Genomic DNA, 22,165 nt, shown 5'->3' with positions numbered 1-22,165 from the left:
ACCTCAGAGCGCGCACCGGGATGTAAATTTTGATGAGGTCCGAGATATAATCTGGGGCCAGACCATTCAAAGCTTTAAAAACAAACAATAAAATCTTAAAATTGACTCTAAAATTAACAGGAAGCCAGTGCAAAGACGCAAGAATTGGTGTGATATGATCGTGTTTTTTGGTTCCTGTTAAAAGTCGTGCAGCAGAGTTTTGGACTAACTGCAGTCGGTAAAGCGAGTTTTGTGAAATGCCAGAATAAAGTGCATTGCAGTAGTCCAGGCGCGAAGAAATAAAAGCGTGCACGACTTGTTCAAAAAGTTTAAAAGATAAAAACGGTTTGACTTTGGATAAAAGCCGCAGATGATAAAAACTAGATTTTGTTCAATGTATAGAAATAGAAAAGTATTGAATAGTATTGACAGAGACACAAGGCAGGTGAAAACACAATTATCTGAGTGCTCATGCGTTAGTGACAGGGAAATACAATATTACTCAAACATACATACATTCTGAGTAAGAGTTGTACGTTATAGCATGGTTAAAAGCTCATTAAGTCTATTTTAAATAATATGTCCACTTTTAATAAATGCAAATGTTTTTTATTTTATTTATTAATTATGTATATGACTAAGTAACTTACCTGGCTGGGGGTCAGTGGGGTTCACAGGGATGAGGATGTCTGAGCTGCTGTGCTCTACCATTGCCTGTAGGGGGCTCCACGTAGACACACTGGATAAACTGCCCACCACCAGTCTGATAAACACATACATTATTGTCCAGTAGTTTTTACATGAGATTCTAATACCCGTCATCAAATCAATTAATAACAAGGTTTCATAAAAGCACCTCTAACCGTGTAATACTGTCTTTAACTGCGTAAATGTGTACTGTTAATAGTATCTGCATTTTAAGGTACAATTTTAGCTCGTAAATAGCAAGATATTAATTCCAATCACATACACACGTTTCTTGCTATCAGCGCTGTTTATTGAGAGCTGCCTCGACAAGTCAATTTCTCCTTTTGTTACATAAAGGTGGGGGATATATCAGAAAATGTGTTAATACTGTAATGTTGTTTTGGAGGTATAAAATGAGATAACGGAACCTTGCCTTGTTGCAACACAAACACAAACACAACACACAAAAAGATAAATATGGTAACTGTGAAACAATAGATTTAAATATAATATTGTGCAAGGAGAATAAAACTATAAGGCTACAACACTATCATGTACAAGTATCAGCGTGTTACCTTTTATTGTTTTGAAAATGCTATATTCACAGAAAACAATGTAGTAAAAAAAAGTTTTACTTTCGTTTTTGACGCTCAGAGTTAGCGTGCATCTCAATAATGAAACTATTGCCATTGCATCAGGTTTGTTAAGTTGTTGTGTATTGTTTTGTATCGTGTGTTTGTATATTTATGCACAGTTGTCGTGTGGGCTGTGCATTGGACCAACCATAAGGAGGGTTCAAATAGTGCCCAGGAGAGATCGCTAAATTACTCAAACATGCATGGATGACAGTTCAAACCTCTTCAGGCATGTTTTGGAGGGAACGATGTTATCACGTGGTAGAAAATCCATAAAGTCGATTTTGCATAACACCACCTCTTTAAGAAAAGCTTGAACTACTATTGTAAACATATTTGGATGAGACGTTCCAACTCACTGTTCCGAGCTGGTCCTCTCCTCTTCCTGCTCCTGGGCTCTGGGCTTGTACACCTCCTCTTCCTCCTCTTCCTCATTGTCCAGGCTCTTGCTGTTGGGCAGGGTAGGGGTGCTCATGGGCGGGGTCCTGGAGGGGTGAGGGGAGCCCACCCAGCTGAGTATCCCCGCCTCCGCCACCCCGTTCTGGGCAGGAGAGGCCGAGTAGCTGTGGTCCAGTGGGTCTACCCCTTCCTCCACGCTGCTCTGGGCCTGAGCAGGGGCGGTGTTGCTCTTCATCAGGCTCTTAATGTTGTGTTGGTCCTCCTCTGCCTCCTCTTCATCCTCCGCGCCTCCGTCCAAATCGTCGTCGAAGGAAATGATGTTAGTGACTTTCTTCTTCTTGCGTCGTTCTTTTCGAAGGCCCGAGTCTGAAAAGTTAGGGAGGAAAAATGCAAAAAAAAAAATGCAGAGGAAGGTGAAGTTTCTAGAGCAAATTTCTTGGTCATATCCAGAGGTGGGTAGTGCTTAGGTACATTTACTCATTTACATTTACTTCAGTAACTTTTTGAACTTTTCTAACAGTATACTTTTACTCCTACTTGAGTAATATTTTTATTGGAGTAACAGTACTTGAGTAAATGTTTTGGTTACTCTTCCTACTATGAGTAAGTCAAGGCAGTACAGTAAGTGACAAAAGCTTTAAGTTGATAATATTAAATGATTTGAAAATTTGTGTTTCTTGTGTCTATCCTCTGAAAATACCAGATTTTGTGCATTATTTAAGTTTTAAGTATTTAAGTTATTCATTAACTTCAAATTATAAATCAGATGTTTCGTCTTGACAGTTACTCTTATTTAAGTAGTAGTTTTCCCATATACTTTTTTATTCTTGAGTCATTTCTTGTAACACTACTTTGTACTTCTACTTTATTATTATTTTGACATAACGTTACTTTAAGTTGAGTGCAGTTTTTGGCTACTCTACCCCCCTCTGGTCATATGTCTACTCTGCAGTTTGCCTACAAATGTATTAGTGATGTCATATCATTAAAAAAAAAAAAAATATCTAATTAATAAATAATTCTATAAAATGTTCTGTATACATTTTTATGGACTCTGGGACATTTTATGGGAGTTGGTTGGCAATTGGTCAACAAAATTGTAAAAATGGCTGCCAGAAAAGAAACAAGTACCCAGCAAATGCTATATTAGCCAATGCAGCAAAACAGTGAATGAGGATGCTACTGCTAGATCTGCTATTTAATGTAATTAGAAGACTGGTTCAAGTAACAGCAGAACTAACCAGGGGCATTCCAGGAGAGTGGCTAAGGAGGGCACAGATCTCCCAAAATTTGATTGGCTTCAAGCCTGAAGTAGTATACTAGAGATAAATAACCATTTTTGGTAATTGTACTAAAAAAAAAAAAAAAAAAAAAAATAGGAAATAGACATAAATTTACAACATTGAAGATTCTAGCAGGCCATGATACTACCTTAGACTTTATACATAAATGGACATAGCTAACCTGCTAACCATTGATTTTGTGCCCTTCAGTCTGGCTCCAATTCACTTTCTATTGAAAAACTGTTGCGACTCTCTCTGTAACAGTCAGACTCGTCAATATTGTAAAATTTTTGTATTAACCTGCTCTACATTATCCAATAATATCAGACCAATCATGTGCCTTTATTCCCCGAGGTCAGCTCCAGCTAGTGTTCGAAACAGCTTTGATTGACAGATTAGGACCACCTTCTTGCTAAGCTCCTACCTTCTGTCAAGCCAGCGGTGGAATTCAGTTCCAAAGTAGGCACTTTTACTGCTTTACTGCTAGCCTCAATGGGCTGCCAGGCAATTGACTGGATCAGAATAGTATGGTGTCTCTAAATCCACTTCTAAATACAGTCTATGGAAGATACTCTGTAGTGAATAAACTAGAGACTGGAACTAACCCTCTCACTGCCTCGTTCAGAAAGAATAGCGTCTTACCAGCAGAGGTGCTCCGTGGCAGAACTGGCAGTGGGTCGGAGCCTCCATCTCCTCTAGCAGTGAATCCTGGTACTACAGCGGTGGCCGTGCTGATCTCCCTTAGCAGACTGCTGACTCCCTGAGTGGACTCCTTTAGCAGGCTCCCTATGCCCTGTGTGGACTCCTTCAGCAGATTAGACACGGACGAACCCCCAGCACGAGTCACTCCACCATTCAGGTCCGTGTTGTCGATGTTGATGGCAAACAGGATGGAGTTCAAGCCTGACAAAATACAACAGCAAAATCAATTTAAGATCAAAATATATTTACATCACATGGGTTATAGAAAGCACTTTACAGATGTTAGCATAGCAGAGTGTAAATATTGTGTAAGAAAGATTTGTGAATTGTGAATTGTGAGTTCATTCATTGTGGTGGTTAGCTACTATTGTAGCCACAGCTGCCCTGAGGCAGACTGATGGAAGTGACGCCCTGTATCCCCTGTCCAAGCAGATTTATTCAGAACCAGTGATTTGTCCCAGTTTTATACAAGAAATGTCCCAGGTGTCCCTATTTTTGACCAATCTGATATCCGCCAACAGTACAGAGGGGCATAAATTGTCATTAGTTTAGCTAAAATAGAGAAAATTGAGCTTGAAAAGTCCCTCAGATTATGCCTGACCCACAAGTGAGTCAAAAATGGACAATGTTACACTCTCTTTTCACAGTTTTATTTATACAAACCATCTCAACCTGGGTGTGTCCCTGTTTTTTTCTAAATCTGGTCACCCTAGCTTAACTAAACCATGAAAAGTGCAGTGTTTGTAGTCCAATGAGTAACTCCACAAGAGCGACAAATGGAGCAAGAAAGGAACCACTTGAACGGACTTTTTGTGCTAATATTAGCTAAACTGGAATGTTGGAAAATCTTAGCTAGCTGCCTACAATACAGTTTAAGCTACATTAGCATGATATACTGTAAAGTGTGTCCTGTTATAACTCTTTTTTGAGTGGTAAAGGATGTCTGCATGAAAACATAGTTTAATGTATCGACCACTTTTAATGGTGCACTATGCACCTTTTCAGATGAGGAGTCTGCCACATGCTTAGAAATGTTATTGCTTTGCCTGGAATGTCCCAACATATGGCATTAAGGGTATCTCTCTATCTAATAATACTTTTTATGGAGAGCAGGTTTGCTTCTCCACAGATCTGACTTGTATCTAAGCCTGGTGGCATCATCTGCTTGTGTCCCTGTAGACAGACATTTATTATGAAGCGAAGGATCATCCATGTCTCCATGGAGACAAACAGGCGGCAGACCTTTAGATAAGATTAGATGAATAATCTAACTGGATTGCTGGAATAATGGACATGAAGTAAACTGACCTGCAGCCATAGTAGGGAGCATACTGGCTCTTTCTTCATCCAGAATAAAGGCCCAGTCTTCATAGTATGTGCTGCAAAAAACAACACAACACCAAAAATATCATTAATCATTGTAACTAACTGAAGCTGCAGCTGTGTCTAATAGAAGTATGAGGTGACTTTGGAGTGTGGCATGTTTTTGTAGTGCCAGAAGAGATTGTTGCACAACAGTTTATCCATTTGAAGTTGTTTTTCCTATCCACAGAGAGCTGGCAATGAAAGGGCTTTACATTTATGACAGGGAGCCAAGGTAATGTAAACAATTTACTCATTCTATACAAGCACATAAAAAGCATAAACATTTCTCCAATCTTCTAAAGAGACTCTATATGGCGGTAAACAGACCTGAGGCGTGCACGGTCGGCCACTAATGCGTGCAGGTAGCGTTCCAGCGAGTGTTCGTTGAGGGCACAGCGCAGCCAGGCCCGCCCCCTCCCCAGCTCCGAGGAGATCTGACGCAGAGAGTAAAACCGCTGTAGCTCGTGGCGGTTCAAGTGCTCTTTTACGTAGAACCAGAACGTCAAATCTGAAAAACACACAAATAAATTAAAGAGGCCAGAGCTAAAAAATTTGAAGGCCCTGTTTGCGTTTTATTCCTTTTATAGTCCGATAATCAGGATGTTGTTAGCTTGAATAATCGGATGCTCAAATGCGTAAGCAAAGTGAAGAATAATTTTAGACCATTGCAAAACGTTATAAAAAGGAACTAGTTGTAATTTTCACATTTTTAAGATGTTAAAGAGGTACAACACCTTTATTTATTAAACATTTTTGATGTTTTTCTTATTATTAGCTGGTTTGGTGAGATACTACCACCTCATAGTTTTACAATTACAAAAATACCAGAAGTAGCATAGACTTCTAAAACAGAATATCTCTACCTATGTCATCAACACCAAAAAAAATCCTTCCAAAATGCAAGGACAATTTATGCACAAGGAAGACATTTCTTCAGCAGATTAAACCCTCATTTAACCAACTAAAGGAGTTGTAATTTATTTTTATTAGTCGAATCATAACTACTGTGTAATTTAGATAAGTTTTAACATAAAGGTTGCTCGTTAACACTTGAAATGACCTCTAAGTATGTCACATCTCCTGCCGGTGTCCAACCAGGAAGTAAAATTATGAACTTTACCAAAGAAAAAAAAAAAAAGGCAAGATTTTTTTTGTAAAATCTTGAATATGATTATCTTAACAACATTTTTTTTGAAGTGAGTAGTTGAAATTGTCATGAACTTGTAGTTGAACAGTATATACTCGTTACCAAAGCTACTGGAAGTTACTGTTATTGTAGAAAAGGCCCAAACTTAACTAAGAGAATGTTTTTAATGTAAAGTTTTTAATTAGAAGAAATCGACAATGAGTGTATGACCTTAACTGAAAAGGTTAAAAACACATCTGCTGTTTTAGGCGTGTTCATTCAGGCTAGCTTCATTAGGGAGTGCAAAAAAATCTGTCTTCCTTCTGCTGGTGTGAAGAACAGAAAAATGTCAGATATGGTAATGATTATGAGCCGGTGGGGCCATTACAAAAGTCATGACTGGCTCGACTGAGTGGAATTAATAGCTGCCATATTATTGTAATTTAGACAGAGGGAAATATGGACCACGAGACAGGACAGCTAGATGGTCAGGGTGATTTGAAATGGCTGCAAATGATGTTAAAGCTTTGCATATTATAAAGCGGGGTGTGCATATTTAGAAAAGTGAAATATTTGACATAATGCTTGTAAGCCTTTAAACATGCAAGGAGAAAATGTTCAAAGTGATTCATTTGAAATATGTTTAACAAGGTCACAGAGGGATTAAGATTCATCAGGTGCACTCTGTAACTTTTCTTGCGGCTGGTCTCCGTGGAGATTGCTTTGGAATGTTCCACAGCATAGCGTAAAATGTTTTTTTTTTCTTTGTACTATTCAGATTGAGTGACCACAATGAGATTTATTTATGAACTTCTACAACAGATTATAGAAACAAACTAACTACTTAAGTGTTAATTATTGCAGTTCATTTTTTTTTTTAACAATTTTGTACATTTAGAATACTTTTTTTTGGGGATGATTCCGCTTTATGGTTTGGTTTCACTATTACCATTTATTATTATCTATATTTATTTCAGCAATGCATCCCACTTCAAAATGCATTTTCGTGACAGGCCTAGCACCACCGCTTACTCTCCACCAGAAAAATTTATGATGTACCTTTAATAAATATTTGTATTATCCAAGAATAACTTTTTCACTGGAATATACGATTTACTCTAATATGTGACGTTATAATGGCTGGGAGTCATTACTGAGCGGATCGCCAGTTTAATTCCACTGAGAAAGCAAATATATCAACCACGCAACTGAAGCAACTGTAAGAGCTTTTGACCGCCAACTGCTACGATAAAAAGTCCAGATATAGGGATACTAAGATTGAAAATAAACGCGTATAGCAGTTTACAAGAGTGATTTTTTGCAGAAATATCAGTTATACATCTTCACCATGAATGTTTTTTCTTATTTTCCTCTCTAACTATGCAAAGAAAACCCCAGAATGCATTGGTTTAATCACTGTTGTCAGCACACTGATTTTATATTTCCTATGTACAAAACCCAGTCTTGTGTTACCGCTTCACCAGGCTCTCCTCACAGTCCCGTACCTCCTTCAGTCTTGCTGCTGAATCCTGCAGCCTGTTTGAGCGCTGCTGCTGTGAGGGCCAGTCCTCTGCTCTTCCTCAAACCGTGCTGTAAGACCGCTTCAAACTGAGCGCACAGACAAATCACCCTAACAAAAATAAACACACTGTTAACGTTTTACTGGGAACAACACCAACGATATAAAAAAAGGAAATATTTCATTTCTATGGGGTATTGCCAACACATCCCATATTTAGATCCAGCGGTAGAAGAAGTGCTCAGTTTTGTTACTTTAGTAAAAGTACAGATACTGGATCAAAAAAAACCAAAAAAAAACTCAAGTAAAAGTAAAAGTATCCCACGGCGTTTTGAAGAGCTAAAATCGAGACAGAACATTCCCAAAAAACACTTCTTTAAATATTTAACTTACGAGTTTCATTCTTTCCGACCTAAATGACAGGTCATCAATCCCACCTTCTATCCACTCCTGAAGAATACACGTTAAAGTTTTTAGATTCAAAAGGACAGATTTCATTAATATACTCTTTTTTTGAATAAATGTAAAGAATCATCTCTTTGTTATTGCAGAGCTTGGAAAGCAGATTTACAAGAGGCTATAACAGATGAGGAATGGTTAAAAACATGTCAATTAGCTCAGACTCAGTCCATTAATACAAATTCAAAGCTGTAGAATAATAACATTTCTGCTGATGGACGGATAAATGATACTGTTTAATTATTTTTTATTATTTATATTTTATTATTTTTGTCTGATTGTCTTTTTCCTTATTGTCTTCATTTATTTTTTTATATTATTATCATTATTTTAATTACTGTTACTACTGTTTTTTGTTTTATATCACCTTCACTATCATTATTATGTTTATGTGCCTCATTTGTCCTATGGTGCGTAAAGAAAAATAAAAAATCTCAAAAACTAACGAAGTGAAAAAAAATTGACTTAAGTAAAAGTAGTAAAATGTAAAATGTACTAAGTATTTCACACATCTTACAAGGTTTTAAATTTGCTTTGTACTGAATTTTGTTCACCAGAAACACTTAAAATCTATTTTTTTTTTTCTAGCTGTCTTTATTTGTATATTTTAGTTTGCTCAAACTATGAAAGTGCTAAAAATAAACCCTTCTGCATTTTCAGCAGGTCTCAAACAATAATAAAAAATACTTTCGCTTTTCAGTCCAGTTCAAAAATGTGGTGGAGTAGAAAGTACACATACTGCTCTCAAGTGTAGTGAAGTGAAAGTAAAAAGTATTCACAAAATGTACTGAAGTAAAGTACAGATAACTCAAATGTGTACTTAAGCACAGCATTTTACTAATTTCACATACTTTTACCTTTATTGTTTTGAAAATGTTGTATTTGGTGAAAACAACGTATTAACATGAACAAGTTTCACTTTCATTTTTGGCGCTCTGAGTCTCCCCTCCCTCCTTCCTTCAGAGCGCGATCACAACACAATCAGCTTCTGCACATAGCATCATGTTTGTTGTAATGTTGTGTATCATGCTTTTGTATATTTATGTTAAATTGTTGTGTGAGAGCATGGGTGATGTCGGCTTGTGGGCTGAGCACTGGAAAGAACCTAACAGATATTTGTCAGGAGGGTTTGAATAGAGCCCGGGAGAGATCTCTAGATTACTCAGTCATGCATGGATGTCATAGATGACATCCTAAACCTCTTCAGGCAGGTTTTTATTGAGGGAACAACGTTAAAACATGGTAGAGGGCTCCATAAAGTTGATTTTGCATAAAAAACCCCGCTTAAGGTTTTCAGGCTATAAATAAGTAATGACTACAGAAAACCATAATGTACAAGATGGATTATTTCAGTGGTTTGTAAAGGCTTGTAGCAAATCCACTCAATTCTTGGGTTTCAGCCTGCTGTTATCTGTAACATTTTGAGGTCTTTTTGCCACTCAAAATAAATAATATTTATTAATTTTCCATCATTCTGAAACCCATAGATAAGTTGTGTTCACGTGAAATCCCCATCATTCTACAGTCCTCATAGTTTAAAACTGAGGACAGGTTAGAATTCTACGGTGGTATTTGCTGTTTAATTGGAAATTTGCAGACCATGTTTATGGTTACTACATTTGTAATTACTGGGCCTATCCACATGAAAGAAAATACTGGCACAAAGTTCACTGTATACTATGTCAACATAAAAATAAAAAGTGAAAGTATAATTATATTCAACACTAAAGATGTGATAGTCGTCAGGTGAAAGGCCCTACAGACTTAATTATATGGCAAGTTTGTGGAGCCAGTGCCTGACAAATAATGATAAAAACATACGACTGTTGTCATAGCGATTAACTATTTAAAACAAACTAAAGCCCTCAAAATGTTGCATATAACAGGAAGATGAAACCCAAGAATATAAAGAAAAGCAGTAAAGAAAGTAGACTACAGATAGACACAAGTGGGCTGCAGCATGAAGTCAAATACTGAACAAAAGTGGGTATTTTATGACAATGTTGACTTACCTGCTATCAGAGTCTGTGGCGATCTCTTTTCTTCCTCCAAAACGAATTTGGCACTTAAAGAAAAAATAAAAATTTTCACCTTTGCTTTTGTATTAGATGCTTTTGTGTGTGTGTGTATATATATATATATTTTTACAATTTCATCTGGCGCATATATTTTATAGATAGTTAAGTTAGTACGTTTGCATAAGCTTCACAAAGCACTGAAGAGAAATATCAAATATAAATGTATAGAACACTTTTTTTTGTATTGTGAGTTTTGGTAAAATGAGTTGTGGTCCTGACCTGTTTAACAGCATCCAGCAGCCTCTCTAGGAGGTGCTGTCTCTTTGTATCAGTCTGCTGAGTGCCTGCAAAGAAAACACACAACACAATACAAGGTTACACTACTTTAATACAGGATTAACAGCACAAGCATTGCATTGTGTTATAAGAGCTCTCTTATACAAGCTGAGACGTGAAAACGAAAGTGGATGTTCAATCTCTTGTAATAATAAAAGGTCAGAGGTGCCTGGAAAGTGCAACGTTAGAAATTTAACTAATAATATATTTTTTCTTTCATAACTCTATAGATTTTATTTGAATACATCATTATATCTTGAATTCCAGGCAAAAATTGTAAATAAGAATTTCTAGTTTTGCCTGGTAAATAAAGGTTAAATAAATGTAACAAAATCCTCATATCCTAAAACTATGTAGCCAACTTCAGTAATATTTTCACCACATAGTTTTACTTCTTTTATACGAGAATTATGTGGATGCCTTCTTATTGCTTCTTTTCTTTATGGCCAAACCATTTTGAGAATGCCCAATCTCCTCTGATCTTGAAAGCTAATCGATGCCGAGGCTGGTTAATACTTGGATGCGAGTCCTCTGCAGTATTTAGTGCATACTGATGTTGTGACCTTAGGCAAGACTTCACTTCACTCACTTTGCCTAGTATGAATGTGGTGTGTGTGTTTGAGTAAGTGATTATTGGTGATTGGAGGGGCTGATGGCACAGATTGGCAGTCTACTCCAAGGCAGCTGTGGCTACAATAGTACCTTACCACCACCAAGTGTGGAGTGAATAAATAGTGCATAGTGAGGCACGTTGGGTGTCTTGAAAGGCGTAATATAAATCTGAGCATTATTGTTGTGTTCTCATTACTCCTACTAGTTGCTTTTTTTGTTGCTCTAGGCCAGGGGTGTCAAACACATTTTCACTGAGGGCCACATCAGCAAAACGGCTTCCCACAAAAAGACACAGATGTAAAATAAATGTAACTAGTTTTTAAACTTTATTTACTACAAATGTTGCATATTCATTTACATTGATGTAAAAATATGGCTGTGTAACGGTATATCTCTTGATAAAATGACATGTAAAGACCATCATACCATTTAATTTATCCTGTCGAGGGCCACATAAAACGATGTGGAGGGCTGCATTTGACCCGCGGGCCTTGAGTTTGACACATGTGCTCTAGGCCTGTGTACAATTACTTTCGTATACGTCTTGCCCTGTTATAAAGAATTGTTCACTGATCAATATAGGCTACACTTAAGTACACTTTAGGGGCATGTACTCCCCAAGTGGCTCCTCTAAATAAGAACCACTGACTCCACGTTATGTATCAGTTAAGACTAGTGCTGTCACATGAGCAAACCAAAGCAAAAGGTTCAGGAGTTACATCCAAAAACAATAGAGCTGCTATAGTTTTTGGTTTGGACAATCATTTATGCAACATACAAATCTGCAACTGTTATAGTATAATAGTTTTCCATTTCTTGGTGAGTTAATAGCTTGCTTCAACCTTTTAACATGTATTTGCAAGATCAGGGAAGTCCTAGCTTTTCTCTCACTCAGCAGAAATACTTAACTAACTGTCTGATCACTGAGCCATGAAAATCAAACCACCCCCTGCCCTGGAGAGGCGGTTTACATGCACCGGTGTAAGCTAAGTAGCTAGCAAAACAAATGAAAGTACTTACCGTTCATGTTGACAGCCCTCCGCCGTTAGCAATAGCATCCAAGCTTAGCACCAAACTCCTCTAAAAAAGACGGGAAATGAAACTAGCGGGAGACCGAGTCCATGCTGGTCCCGTGGCCGGTCTGAGTGCACCTAAACGCGGCTGGAGCGCTGACGGAGAGACGGTAAACAAACAGGCCTTCTGAGGAAGCCGCTGGAGCCGTCAGTCTAAAAGTGTGGTCCTTTAGACGTGACCGTGCGAAATAAAGATGCTAAACTGCAGGGAGTGTAGATTAGAAGCCATATATGAGTCTGTCTGGTGCGTGGTGTTCGTGTCAGAGAGAAAAGAGAGGCGTTTTGGAGCCGGTGAAACGGTGAAAAGCAGAAAGAGCCCGTGCGCGGGTCACGTGACACAACACGCTGAGGTCATATGACGCCCGATGCCTGCTGGGAGTTGAAGTCTATGGTAATGATTAGCCAGGACTACTTTATAATTAGCTCCTCATAGGTTTATACTGAGACTTCTATGGTGGAACAAGTAAAACAGATTTAAATAATTTAATTTAATTGGCATAATGGCACTTAAAGTCTCTGCTGATCAAAAAGGACAAATTTCAGATTCAAAAGTTACTACTCTTTTTGACAGTATTACCACATGTTTTTTGTTCGGTTTGATTTTAGACTATGGGGGCCACCATGGCATATTGCACATATTTGCATGACAGATGCGGTGACTTAAATATTTAAACTAACCATTATGAACTGGATAAACCTCCTTAGGAAGGTGTTCTGGGCATGTCTCACCGCGAGGAGGCCCCAAGGAAGACCCAGGACACTCTGGAGGGACTATGTCTCTCATCTGGCCTGGGAACACCTTGGGGTCTCACCAGAGGAGCTTGAGGATGTGTCTGGTTTGAGCGAAGTCTGGGAAGTCCCTGCTTAGACAGCTTCCCCCGTGACCCTGCCCCGGATAAGCAGAGGAAAATGGATGGATGGAACTGGACAAAAGTAAATTATTGTATAAGTAGTTAATGAGATGTATTCTGTGTATGCCTGCCTCTGCTAAGATTATTAGGTCTAAGGACTTAGAACAACTTTATTGATCCACAAGGGAAATGACTTGGACACAGTAGATGCTCTCTCTCTCTCTCTCTCTCTCTCTCTCTCTCTCTCTCTCTCTCTCTCTCTCTCTCCCTCTCTCTCTCTCTCTCTCAGTTCACCGTGCATATTACTTTAGTGCAACATATCTAACATACTCAAAGATGATGAAGTTCAATGGAGTGTAAAATAGAGCAGACTGAAATTATATGTATTTTATGCATAGGGCCTGCATTCAATGTACAAGTGCATATAATATACAAGTGTCTTCTGTCCATTTCAGAACATCTTTGCAATAGTAAACCAGGATAAATACAGGTTGAATCAGGAAAGGCATCTGACTTAAAAACTCAAATCAACATGCAAATTGCTGCACTCCAACATATGTTTCATACATTTTATCAGCAAAAACTTAAATATTGACACTCACACAACATTTATCAAACAAGTCATGTATTTTAAGTTACAAATATCACACCATACATCACACCATCCTGTGAATCAGTGAATTATCACCAAAAACAAAGGGTTTATTTATCATTTCCACGTGGAGGCTCTTTGTTATCAGCTAGATATGGACACAGCCCTCTTATCTCTTCAGTGCTGTCTAATCATTACAGTAAGTGCTTGAAATGCAAAACCCTTTTAGAAGCAAAGGAGATAAACGTTTAAATCTGTACTTTGCAGTCTTTAAATCACTAATGAGTTCCTTGTCAGTTCTGTAGAAGGTGACGACATAATATTAGTGTCAAAAATAGTTGCAAGCGTTACATCTTGATCCACTGGTTGTCCTGATGTAGAACCACGGGTACTGCTTTTCCCATTTTTCCTGTAAGAATTCCTGATCCCAGTAGAGAGCCGATCGGACACCCTCCTCACCACTTTAGTGAGTCCGCGGTTTCTGACTTTCTGAAAGCCCACGTCGTCCTGCAGGTCCTCAGGAGGTACGTCGATGTTCCCGGAATACCAGAAGATCCACCAAATCAGACTCAAGAAGATGATGATAGCCCCGGCGTAGACAAATAAATCATGGACGGCCAGGCCTCCGAAAACTCCGATCATAATAATAAAAACTCCCAAGATATCGTGAGCAACTGCAAACCAGAAGGAGCACTTGCAACGTCCCACTCCTCCGTAGATCTTCTCCGCAACGGGCTCGACTTGGACGGACGTCGACATGGTGCATTGGAAATGACAAAATATATAAATACAATTCTTAAATGAGTATCCAAAGTTGGCCAAGTTGAGAGAACATTGGGGAGAATGGACAGAAATATAAAGCTAAGCACAGATCAAAGTCTAAAGTGGTTATCAGCAGAAGGCCACACCAGCTTGTGTCAGTACTGGATTTTTTTAAAGGAAACGACAAATCAAAATAGTGTCATTCCAATAGGCTGAATCAACCTTTTGTAGTGAAGTAACAACAAATGAAACTGAATATATATGAGACTAAAAGGACAAATATAATATAGTTCAGGGTCCACTGTGTAGCTTTTCTGGTGGAGGCATGTTATTTCTTCACAATAACACACAAAAAAAACCTGCATATTTACACTGAGTTCTTCCCTCAGACAGAAAACGCTCTGTTCCACCTTGTGATGTCATCATGTGGTAATACAGGAAGTGCTCCGCTGTGTTTTTAAACTCCACACACCTTCACTCACACATAATATGGATCATTTCAGCCCTAGGATTTTCGATCTCTACTGAACTAGAGGTAAAAAAAAGGAGCTGTTAACTTGGAAACTACCACTTTATGACATCACAAGGTGGAACAGGGCGTTTTGAGCGTTGGAGATCTAGAGAGACTGATAATAAAGTGTGACTCAAACGTGTGTGAAAGAAACAAAACACAACTCTGGATATGTTTTTGAGCGGATATCAGCGCTATAACTTGCCTTAAAGCTCAGAAGAGTCAATTATGTGTAATATTGGACCTTTAATAGTATCTGTCGCCATGGAGACAAGGAAGGAGGTTAATACTGTGGAAGATTACAGTCAAAGAAGCAGGTGACAGACACAAAAGTTACATAGTGCACCTTTAAGTTTGGCTGGGAAACATAGGAAACACTATTTTAGCGGCAAATGGTAATCAAAGTTAATAGACAGTAAAGCAGAATTGTCAGGTTGAAAGGAGACGTGTGTTTTGTTGTAAATTTTTAAATATCTTTAGATACGTGTGTAGTGGCAATTTCAGTTTTTATAACTTAAAACTAAATCAACCTATTATTTAGTTTTGAAATGATAAAATAGCAGCACGGTTATTTTCAGGAAGATACTTTGCAGTGGAGTGAATATACATCGCTGAGGAAGAAAAATACACCTTTTATAAGTGAAATGGTTTGATTACTTTGTCTAAATGTAAACAAAAATGTGTTAAAAAAACAAAACAAAAAAACACACAAAAAACGGTAGTATTTGTGATGTAAAAAACATTATATCATAGTTTTATCCAGATTATAACAGTGTTCTCTCATCATTGGATCACTCTCTATAAACTTGCTTCTTCTCCAAAACTTGTGACACATGTAGGGCTTAAAAGTGTTATTCAGTTATTCATTTTCAACAATAAGTAAATGAAAATCTGCTGCTTGCTACAGTGAATGAAGTGAGTGGCCCTATATCTACAAGTTCTTCAAGGTCAATATCGTGGTTTACTATGAACAAAATGTACTTTACTTTACTAGTTACCATAAATACACATGTAAAATACGCATAGAAGCAGAGAAAATAAACCAAACTCCACGTGTTCCTGCTGCAGTGTCATTCTCCCAGTGCGCATCTCTTCCTCCGGTGCTTCTCCTTGAGCACGGGGACCCACACCAGCCCCACCATCACAAACATGAGGCCGACGGACAGACACGCCGAGCCCACCTGGGACACGTGCAGGAGGAGCAGGACGACCCCCGCCGCGGACATCAGGGACCCCATCACCATGGCGATCACCGGTTTGTGCAGGTAAGCGCAGCCGGGAGAGTCTAGATGGAAAATAGTTATGGTTTTATTGCGGTAGACAACACTTAAAGGGGCACTATGGAACTTCTTTTTTTTTTGGACATGTGCTTTTCTCTTTTCTTGATGGATTATATTGATCTGCCTTGACCCTAGAATTTCCCACTGTATTGCATTAAATGTGTCCATCAAACATTTATTCAATTACAGCTGTTTATCATTCAAAAAAAGGGTCCCTTCTCCATAGATCTGACCTGTAAGTTGGCTCCATGGAGACCAGGAGGCGATCCCTACACCAGGAAGTTACATATTGCACCTTTAATAGTAAAATTGTACTGTAGAAATGTCATGACCAGAGTTTAAGACGATTGTAATTGACATAGTTGAAAATATTAAAGCATATATTTTGTTAGTAGCCCTTTTTTTCTTCATGTTGAGCACTTTGAAACTATAATGAGTTATCGTGGTGGTCTATACTTGCCTTTTTTTAACACGTCCATACTAAAAATGTAATGATTTTTCTAATTTCCATGAAAATAAATAACTTTATGCTACTTAATGCTAAACGCTTCATGATCGGTAAGGCAAGGCAAGTTTGTTTGTATGGCTCAATTTGTACACAAGGTAATTGAAAGTGCTTTAAAGAATAAAAAAAGACATTAAAATCACAACGCAACTAATCGAAACATAAATAATCACAAATAATCATCATAAAATTACCATTAAAGGAGAAAAGTGCAGAATAAAACCTTTCAGTCGTATGCACAGCTAAGCAGAACTGTTTTGAGTCTGGATTTAAACATTGTCAAAGTAGAGGCCTGTCTCACATCTTCAGGAAGAAAACTGAAACTCTCATTCTCCATGTTTAGTCCCGACTCTGGCACCAGCAGGAGGCCGGTCCCTGATACTAAAATGTCAAACTCAGGAGGAAGCTTCAGATTTCAATACAGCTTTTGATGCCATAAAATGTAACTTTCAACACAATAAGAGTATGCATTTTTTAATATTTTCTTTTACTAGTTCTGCTCTAGATCAAGACCATTCTAAAACAACTCAGGAAAGGTCATATTTTAACCTCCTGAGACCTGGCGTCCTCATCTGTGGACGACACGTTTTGGGTTGTCTAGGCCACAGTGCAAATTTTTAGAAGAACAACAGCAACAAGAACATGTTCAATTTTGAATATTTCTAAGAGTTTAGAATATTTATTCATTTATTTATTTTTATTTATTTTATTAGTTATTTAATTTTTTTTATTTTATGTATTAATTTATTTTTAATTTTATTAATTTATTTTTAATTTTTATTTATTTATTTTTATTTATTTATTTTTTATTTACTTATTTATATATATATTTTTTTTTTTTTATTTTATTTTACCTGTCAGCAGCACAAATGAGACACATTGTTCCAAGAGGCAAAATTGTTGTTTATTTTGTTTTTTTTACACTGATATGTGAAATAATGTGTGTGTTCAGGCACTTAAGAGTTTTTGCAAATAAAATCATGCAAGAGCTCGGGTCTCAGGAGGTTAATATAGTTTTGTGATTTCTTTTTAATTATTAGTACTAGTCTAAATATCTGGTCCCAATACTAGTTTTAGTCTGAGTTATCGTCTGGATAAACAGTAAATGGTCACATATACGTATAGTGCTTTTACATCTTCAAGTACTAACCACTAACCCATTCACACACACATTCACACACCAGTGCACACAGACACTGGGGGACAGGTGGGGTTACGTGTCTTGCCCAGCGACACAATGACAGTATTCATCTGTGTGAGGTGAAATCGCACTGCCAACCTGATATTTACATTGACAGCGGGATTCGAACACCAACCTTCAGATCGGTGGACACACACTCTACCAACTGAGCCACCGTCGCTCCACGTATCGACCCTTTCGACGACTCTATTGACGAACTAAAGGCAAGCGATAAATCTGTCATGGAGAACGTGTTATAACTTGATTTGGATAGACGAAATACTATATTGTGTTGTGTTGAAATTGATAAAAAAAAATCTCACATTATCACACAGCTGAAATAATCACAATTCACCAAAAGGGTCTACTCGTACCTCCGTAATGATCATCATCTAGGACCAAACTCTGTCTCCCATCTTCAAAAGAATCTCCGATGTCGTCCATGTCCTGAGTTAACTTTCCCCTTTAAAACATGAATAATACAGTGAAGCCGCAGGACACCCCTCACTGTCTGCTAAGTCTATTGTACAATTAGTTATCAGAAATATCCAGTGTGCATTGAGACTGAATACTATCTGCAGTTCTGGTATATATGTATTTGTATAAGCCAGTGTAATTCTGCCTTACCTCAGCGCAGACCCACCCCACCTGCTGATACGACACCTCTCATTGGCTGACCACCTGGACCATATTGCACCTGTGAACCAAATACAGCATAGTAAAGTTATAGTAAAGTTCAAATGCAAAATATGACAGTCAAACAGCTTTGGACTTTTATAGCCTTTAAGGTTTTGTCATATCGATGTGTATAATTTGAATGGGAGCAGCAGCTGCGCTATAACGCCACTGACAATAACAATGGACGTGTCATCTGACCCAGCTGGCAGCCATGCACGGGGAGTTTTGATGGATGGGTTCCCTGTGCGCAAACAAGGTCTCGAGGCTAATGCAGTGGACCTATCGCATGTCCCATAAACTGGCTTTACAATGGCATACAAGAGACTGAAGAGGATGAAGATAGAAGTGTTGGTTTTACACAAGTTATTGCAGCCAGACGATGTAAATCAAGTATTGTATTTAACTGAATTGTGAAAAAGGAATACAATTTAATGTAATATGGATGCCGAATTTTGTGTTATATTTAAAAGTATTATTATTATTATTATTATTATTATTATTATTATTATTATTATTATTATTATTATTATTATTATTATTATTATTATTATCATTATTATTATTTATTTAATTTATTTATTATTTATTTTTATTTTATTTTAATAGTAAATCTAATCCTAGTTCCCCGCCAGATTTTTGGCATTTGTGTGTAATTTTTGCTGATGTGATGCTGAGTTTGTTCAAATCAATTACATTAACTTGAGTAACTTTGCTTCTCAGAGTAGTTTTATACAGGATTGTACAAGTAATGGAAAGTATTAGAAAGCAGAAACAAAATACTCGTTTTCAAGTATCTATACTAAACAAATCTGTATATTTACTGTATCATCAGGGTTTTTTTTTATCAATATCAAGCCACACGTTTTATCTACAGCACTGACCTCTGATAAGATAAGTTTGTTGCTTTTATCTTAAACATTAAACATTAAAGTTGCTCTGTGTAACTTTTCTACTACAGGGTCTGCCGCCATCTTATCTGTGAGGAGATGTCATCACTTTGGATTCAATTTAGACGTGTTTATTACATTTCACGTGCGTTTAAAGACGCGGCAAGTTTATTTGTATAGCACAGTTCGTACGCAGAGTAATTCAAAGTGCTTTACGGAATTAAAAAAAGATATTAAAATCACAATACAACAAGTCAAAACGCAAATAATCACAAATAATTATTATAAAATGGACATTAAAAGAGAAAAGCGCAGAATAATAAAAAACCTTTCAGTCATGTGCACAGCTAAACAGAACCAGTTTAACATAATAAACATATATTCGTTAAGCTGGGTCACCTGTGCACAGATCTGACTTATAAATAATAATAATAATAATAATAATAATAATAAGAAGAAGAAGAATAATAAGAATAAGAATAATAAGAATAAGAATAAGAAGAATAAGAATAAGAAGAATAAGAAGAAGAATAAGAATAAGAATAAGAAGAATAAGAATAAGAAGAATAAGAAGAATAAGAAGAAGAATAAGAATAAGAAGAATAAGAAGAATAAGAAGAATAAGAAGAATAAGAAGAATAAGAAGAATAAGAAGAATAAGAATAAGAAGAATAAGAATAAGAATAAGAAGAAGAATAAGAATAAGAAGAATAAGAAGAAGAATAAGAATAAGAATAAGAAGAATAAGAATAAGAAGAATAAGAAGAATAAGAATAAGAAGAATAAGAATAAGAAGAAGAAGAATAAGAAGAATAAGAAGAAGAAGAAGAATAAGAAGAAGAAGAAGAAGAAGAAGAAATTATTCAGAAATAGTTCACATAATTTGTTTTTACCAAGCTCATTTTTTACTCTCCGATCTTTCTTCTTCTTATTTTTTATTTTTATTTATTTATTTTTTTTGTATAGCCCTTTGAGATGCGACATGTTGTGGGAAAACTGCTGTGTAATTTTATTCTACAGTATTTAAACCTGCCAGAACCTTAATAAAGTTGCAGGTACCACAGACTGGCAGCAGGGGGCGCAAACCTCCCTCATGTTTGGTCTGGTGCACAGCTGTAGAGGGCAGATGGTTCACACAGCTGGCACAGAAAATGGAAAAACACAAAACAGGCTGGACAGTACTGGACTAATCTAATCTATTAAATAACTGAAGTACATTTTTTCATGTGGTACTTTTACGTGGATAACTATTTACCTCTATATCTGTACTTTTACTTTACAAAATAAAGTACTTCATCCACCACTACTGCATACAGGTTTACATAATACAAGCAATAAGTAAAGGTGCACTCTGTAACTTTTTTGGAATGATCCCCGTGTGGACTTGAACACTTTGCTGCCTGCTCGTCTCCATGGAGATGGTATAGCTTTGCCTGGAAGGTTCCAAAGTGTATGGTATTAAACTTTTTTTTTTTTTTTTCATAGAGACAAGCAGCTGAAAGTACAAGGCCAAGTTACAGGTCAGATCTCTGGAGAGGCAATCCTGCTCACAAACAGTACACTGATATTTCAAGGTATTTAGTAATTAAAAAATGAGTAAATACTAGAGAGTTTAGTGCCATACTGTGGAACATTCTGATCAAAGCAATAACGTCTCATACAGTTGACACAGTTATTTCTATTTGCTAAATAGAGAAGGATTTTTTAGACAATTTTTCATCATTTTCTTCAAAGTCATAAGTTACATACATTTCATTAGTACTTGGTATCATTGCTTTTAAACTATATGGCAGTTGGCAGCAATTTTGGCACATTCCTCCTGATGGAACTGGTGTAACTGAGCCAAGTTTGTAGGCCACCTTGTTCACACACGTCTTTTCACGTTTGCATATACATTTACAATAGGACTGAGATCAGCTTTGTGATGGCCTGACTTTGTTATCCTTAAGCCTCTTTGTAACCACTTTGGCAGTATGCTTCAGGTCATTGTCCATTTGGAAGATCCATTTGAGCCCAAGCTTTAATTTTCCGGCTGATGTCTTGAGATGTTTCAGTATTTTCACATAATGTTCTTTCTTCATGATGTCATTTATTTTATGAAGTGCACCATGGACAAACAGTTCAATTTTAGTTTCATTAGATCACAGGACATATCTCCAAACATTAAGGACTGTCCCTGTGTGCATTTACAAACTATAATCTGGCTTTTTTTTAATGTTTCTTTTGGTGTAATGTCTTCTTCCTGCAGAGTGGCCTTTGAGCCCATGTCAGTACAGAACTGGTTTCACTGTGGATAATGACACACTCACATTTTGGACTAAAGAACATTCATCTTTGGGACACAGAACTCATCTCCTTCCTGAGCGATATGATGGATGGACATTTTATACTTATACGCATCTGCACGATTTATATATATAATCTGTAATTGGATTTTACTGCACTGTGATTAGATTTGCGATTTGTTTTAATAATAGGATTCTGAACTGAAAAAAGACTGAAATATTAACTGACAAATTAATACAAGAATCACTTTGTGTACAGATCAAAACTACAGAGTTTACAGTTTATGCAGAATGAGACAGGATATTTTGTTGTTTGTGAAAAAAAATGATGGCACTTCAGAAATTCAGCCTGTGATTTGCTATAACCCTATGACATAATTAATAAAACATGCACACATTTTTGTTTCTCTCTCTCACCAGATAAAAATGCAAAACTGTCTT

General features: G+C 37.0%; 2 protein-coding genes across 2 annotated transcripts in view; both read right to left on the bottom strand.

The window, feature by feature from the left end:
• The window catches only part of snx29 (sorting nexin 29), a 195,667-nt gene extending 183,189 nt beyond the window's left edge, over positions 1-12,478 (bottom strand). Inside the window, exons 1-9 of the mRNA XM_033984684.2 lie at positions 12,141-12,478; positions 10,452-10,516; positions 10,167-10,219; positions 7,682-7,806; positions 5,378-5,558; positions 4,994-5,064; positions 3,626-3,886; positions 1,661-2,066; positions 630-742 (exon numbers count right to left, since the gene is read on the bottom strand). Coding sequence (XP_033840575.1) covers positions 630-742; positions 1,661-2,066; positions 3,626-3,886; positions 4,994-5,064; positions 5,378-5,558; positions 7,682-7,806; positions 10,167-10,219; positions 10,452-10,516; positions 12,141-12,147 — 1,282 coding nt within the window. The 5' untranslated portion in view covers positions 12,148-12,478. The remainder of the gene's footprint in view (positions 1-629; positions 743-1,660; positions 2,067-3,625; positions 3,887-4,993; positions 5,065-5,377; positions 5,559-7,681; positions 7,807-10,166; positions 10,220-10,451; positions 10,517-12,140) is intronic.
• An 856-nt stretch (positions 12,479-13,334) lies between these two features.
• Positions 13,335-14,476, bottom strand: LOC117386854 (transmembrane protein 238-like). Its single transcript, XM_033984223.2, has one exon. The coding sequence runs from the start codon at positions 14,393-14,395 to the stop codon at positions 13,907-13,909; it is 489 nt and encodes a 162-aa protein (XP_033840114.1). The 5' UTR covers positions 14,396-14,476; the 3' UTR covers positions 13,335-13,906.
• Positions 14,477-22,165: the final 7,689 nt, after the last annotated feature.

Source organism: Periophthalmus magnuspinnatus, chromosome 19 (assembly GCF_009829125.3).
Source record: "Periophthalmus magnuspinnatus isolate fPerMag1 chromosome 19, fPerMag1.2.pri, whole genome shotgun sequence".
Lineage (NCBI taxonomy): Eukaryota > Metazoa > Chordata > Actinopteri > Gobiiformes > Gobiidae > Periophthalmus > Periophthalmus magnuspinnatus.
The sequence above is the reverse complement of the archived record's forward strand: the minus strand, read 5'-3'. Positions and strand labels throughout refer to the sequence as shown.

Excerpts from the sequence above, each read along its gene's own strand:
- LOC117386854 (XM_033984223.2), bottom strand. The coding sequence starts at position 14,395 with ATGTCGACGTCCGTCCAAGTCGAGCCCGTTGCGGAGAAGATCTACGGA.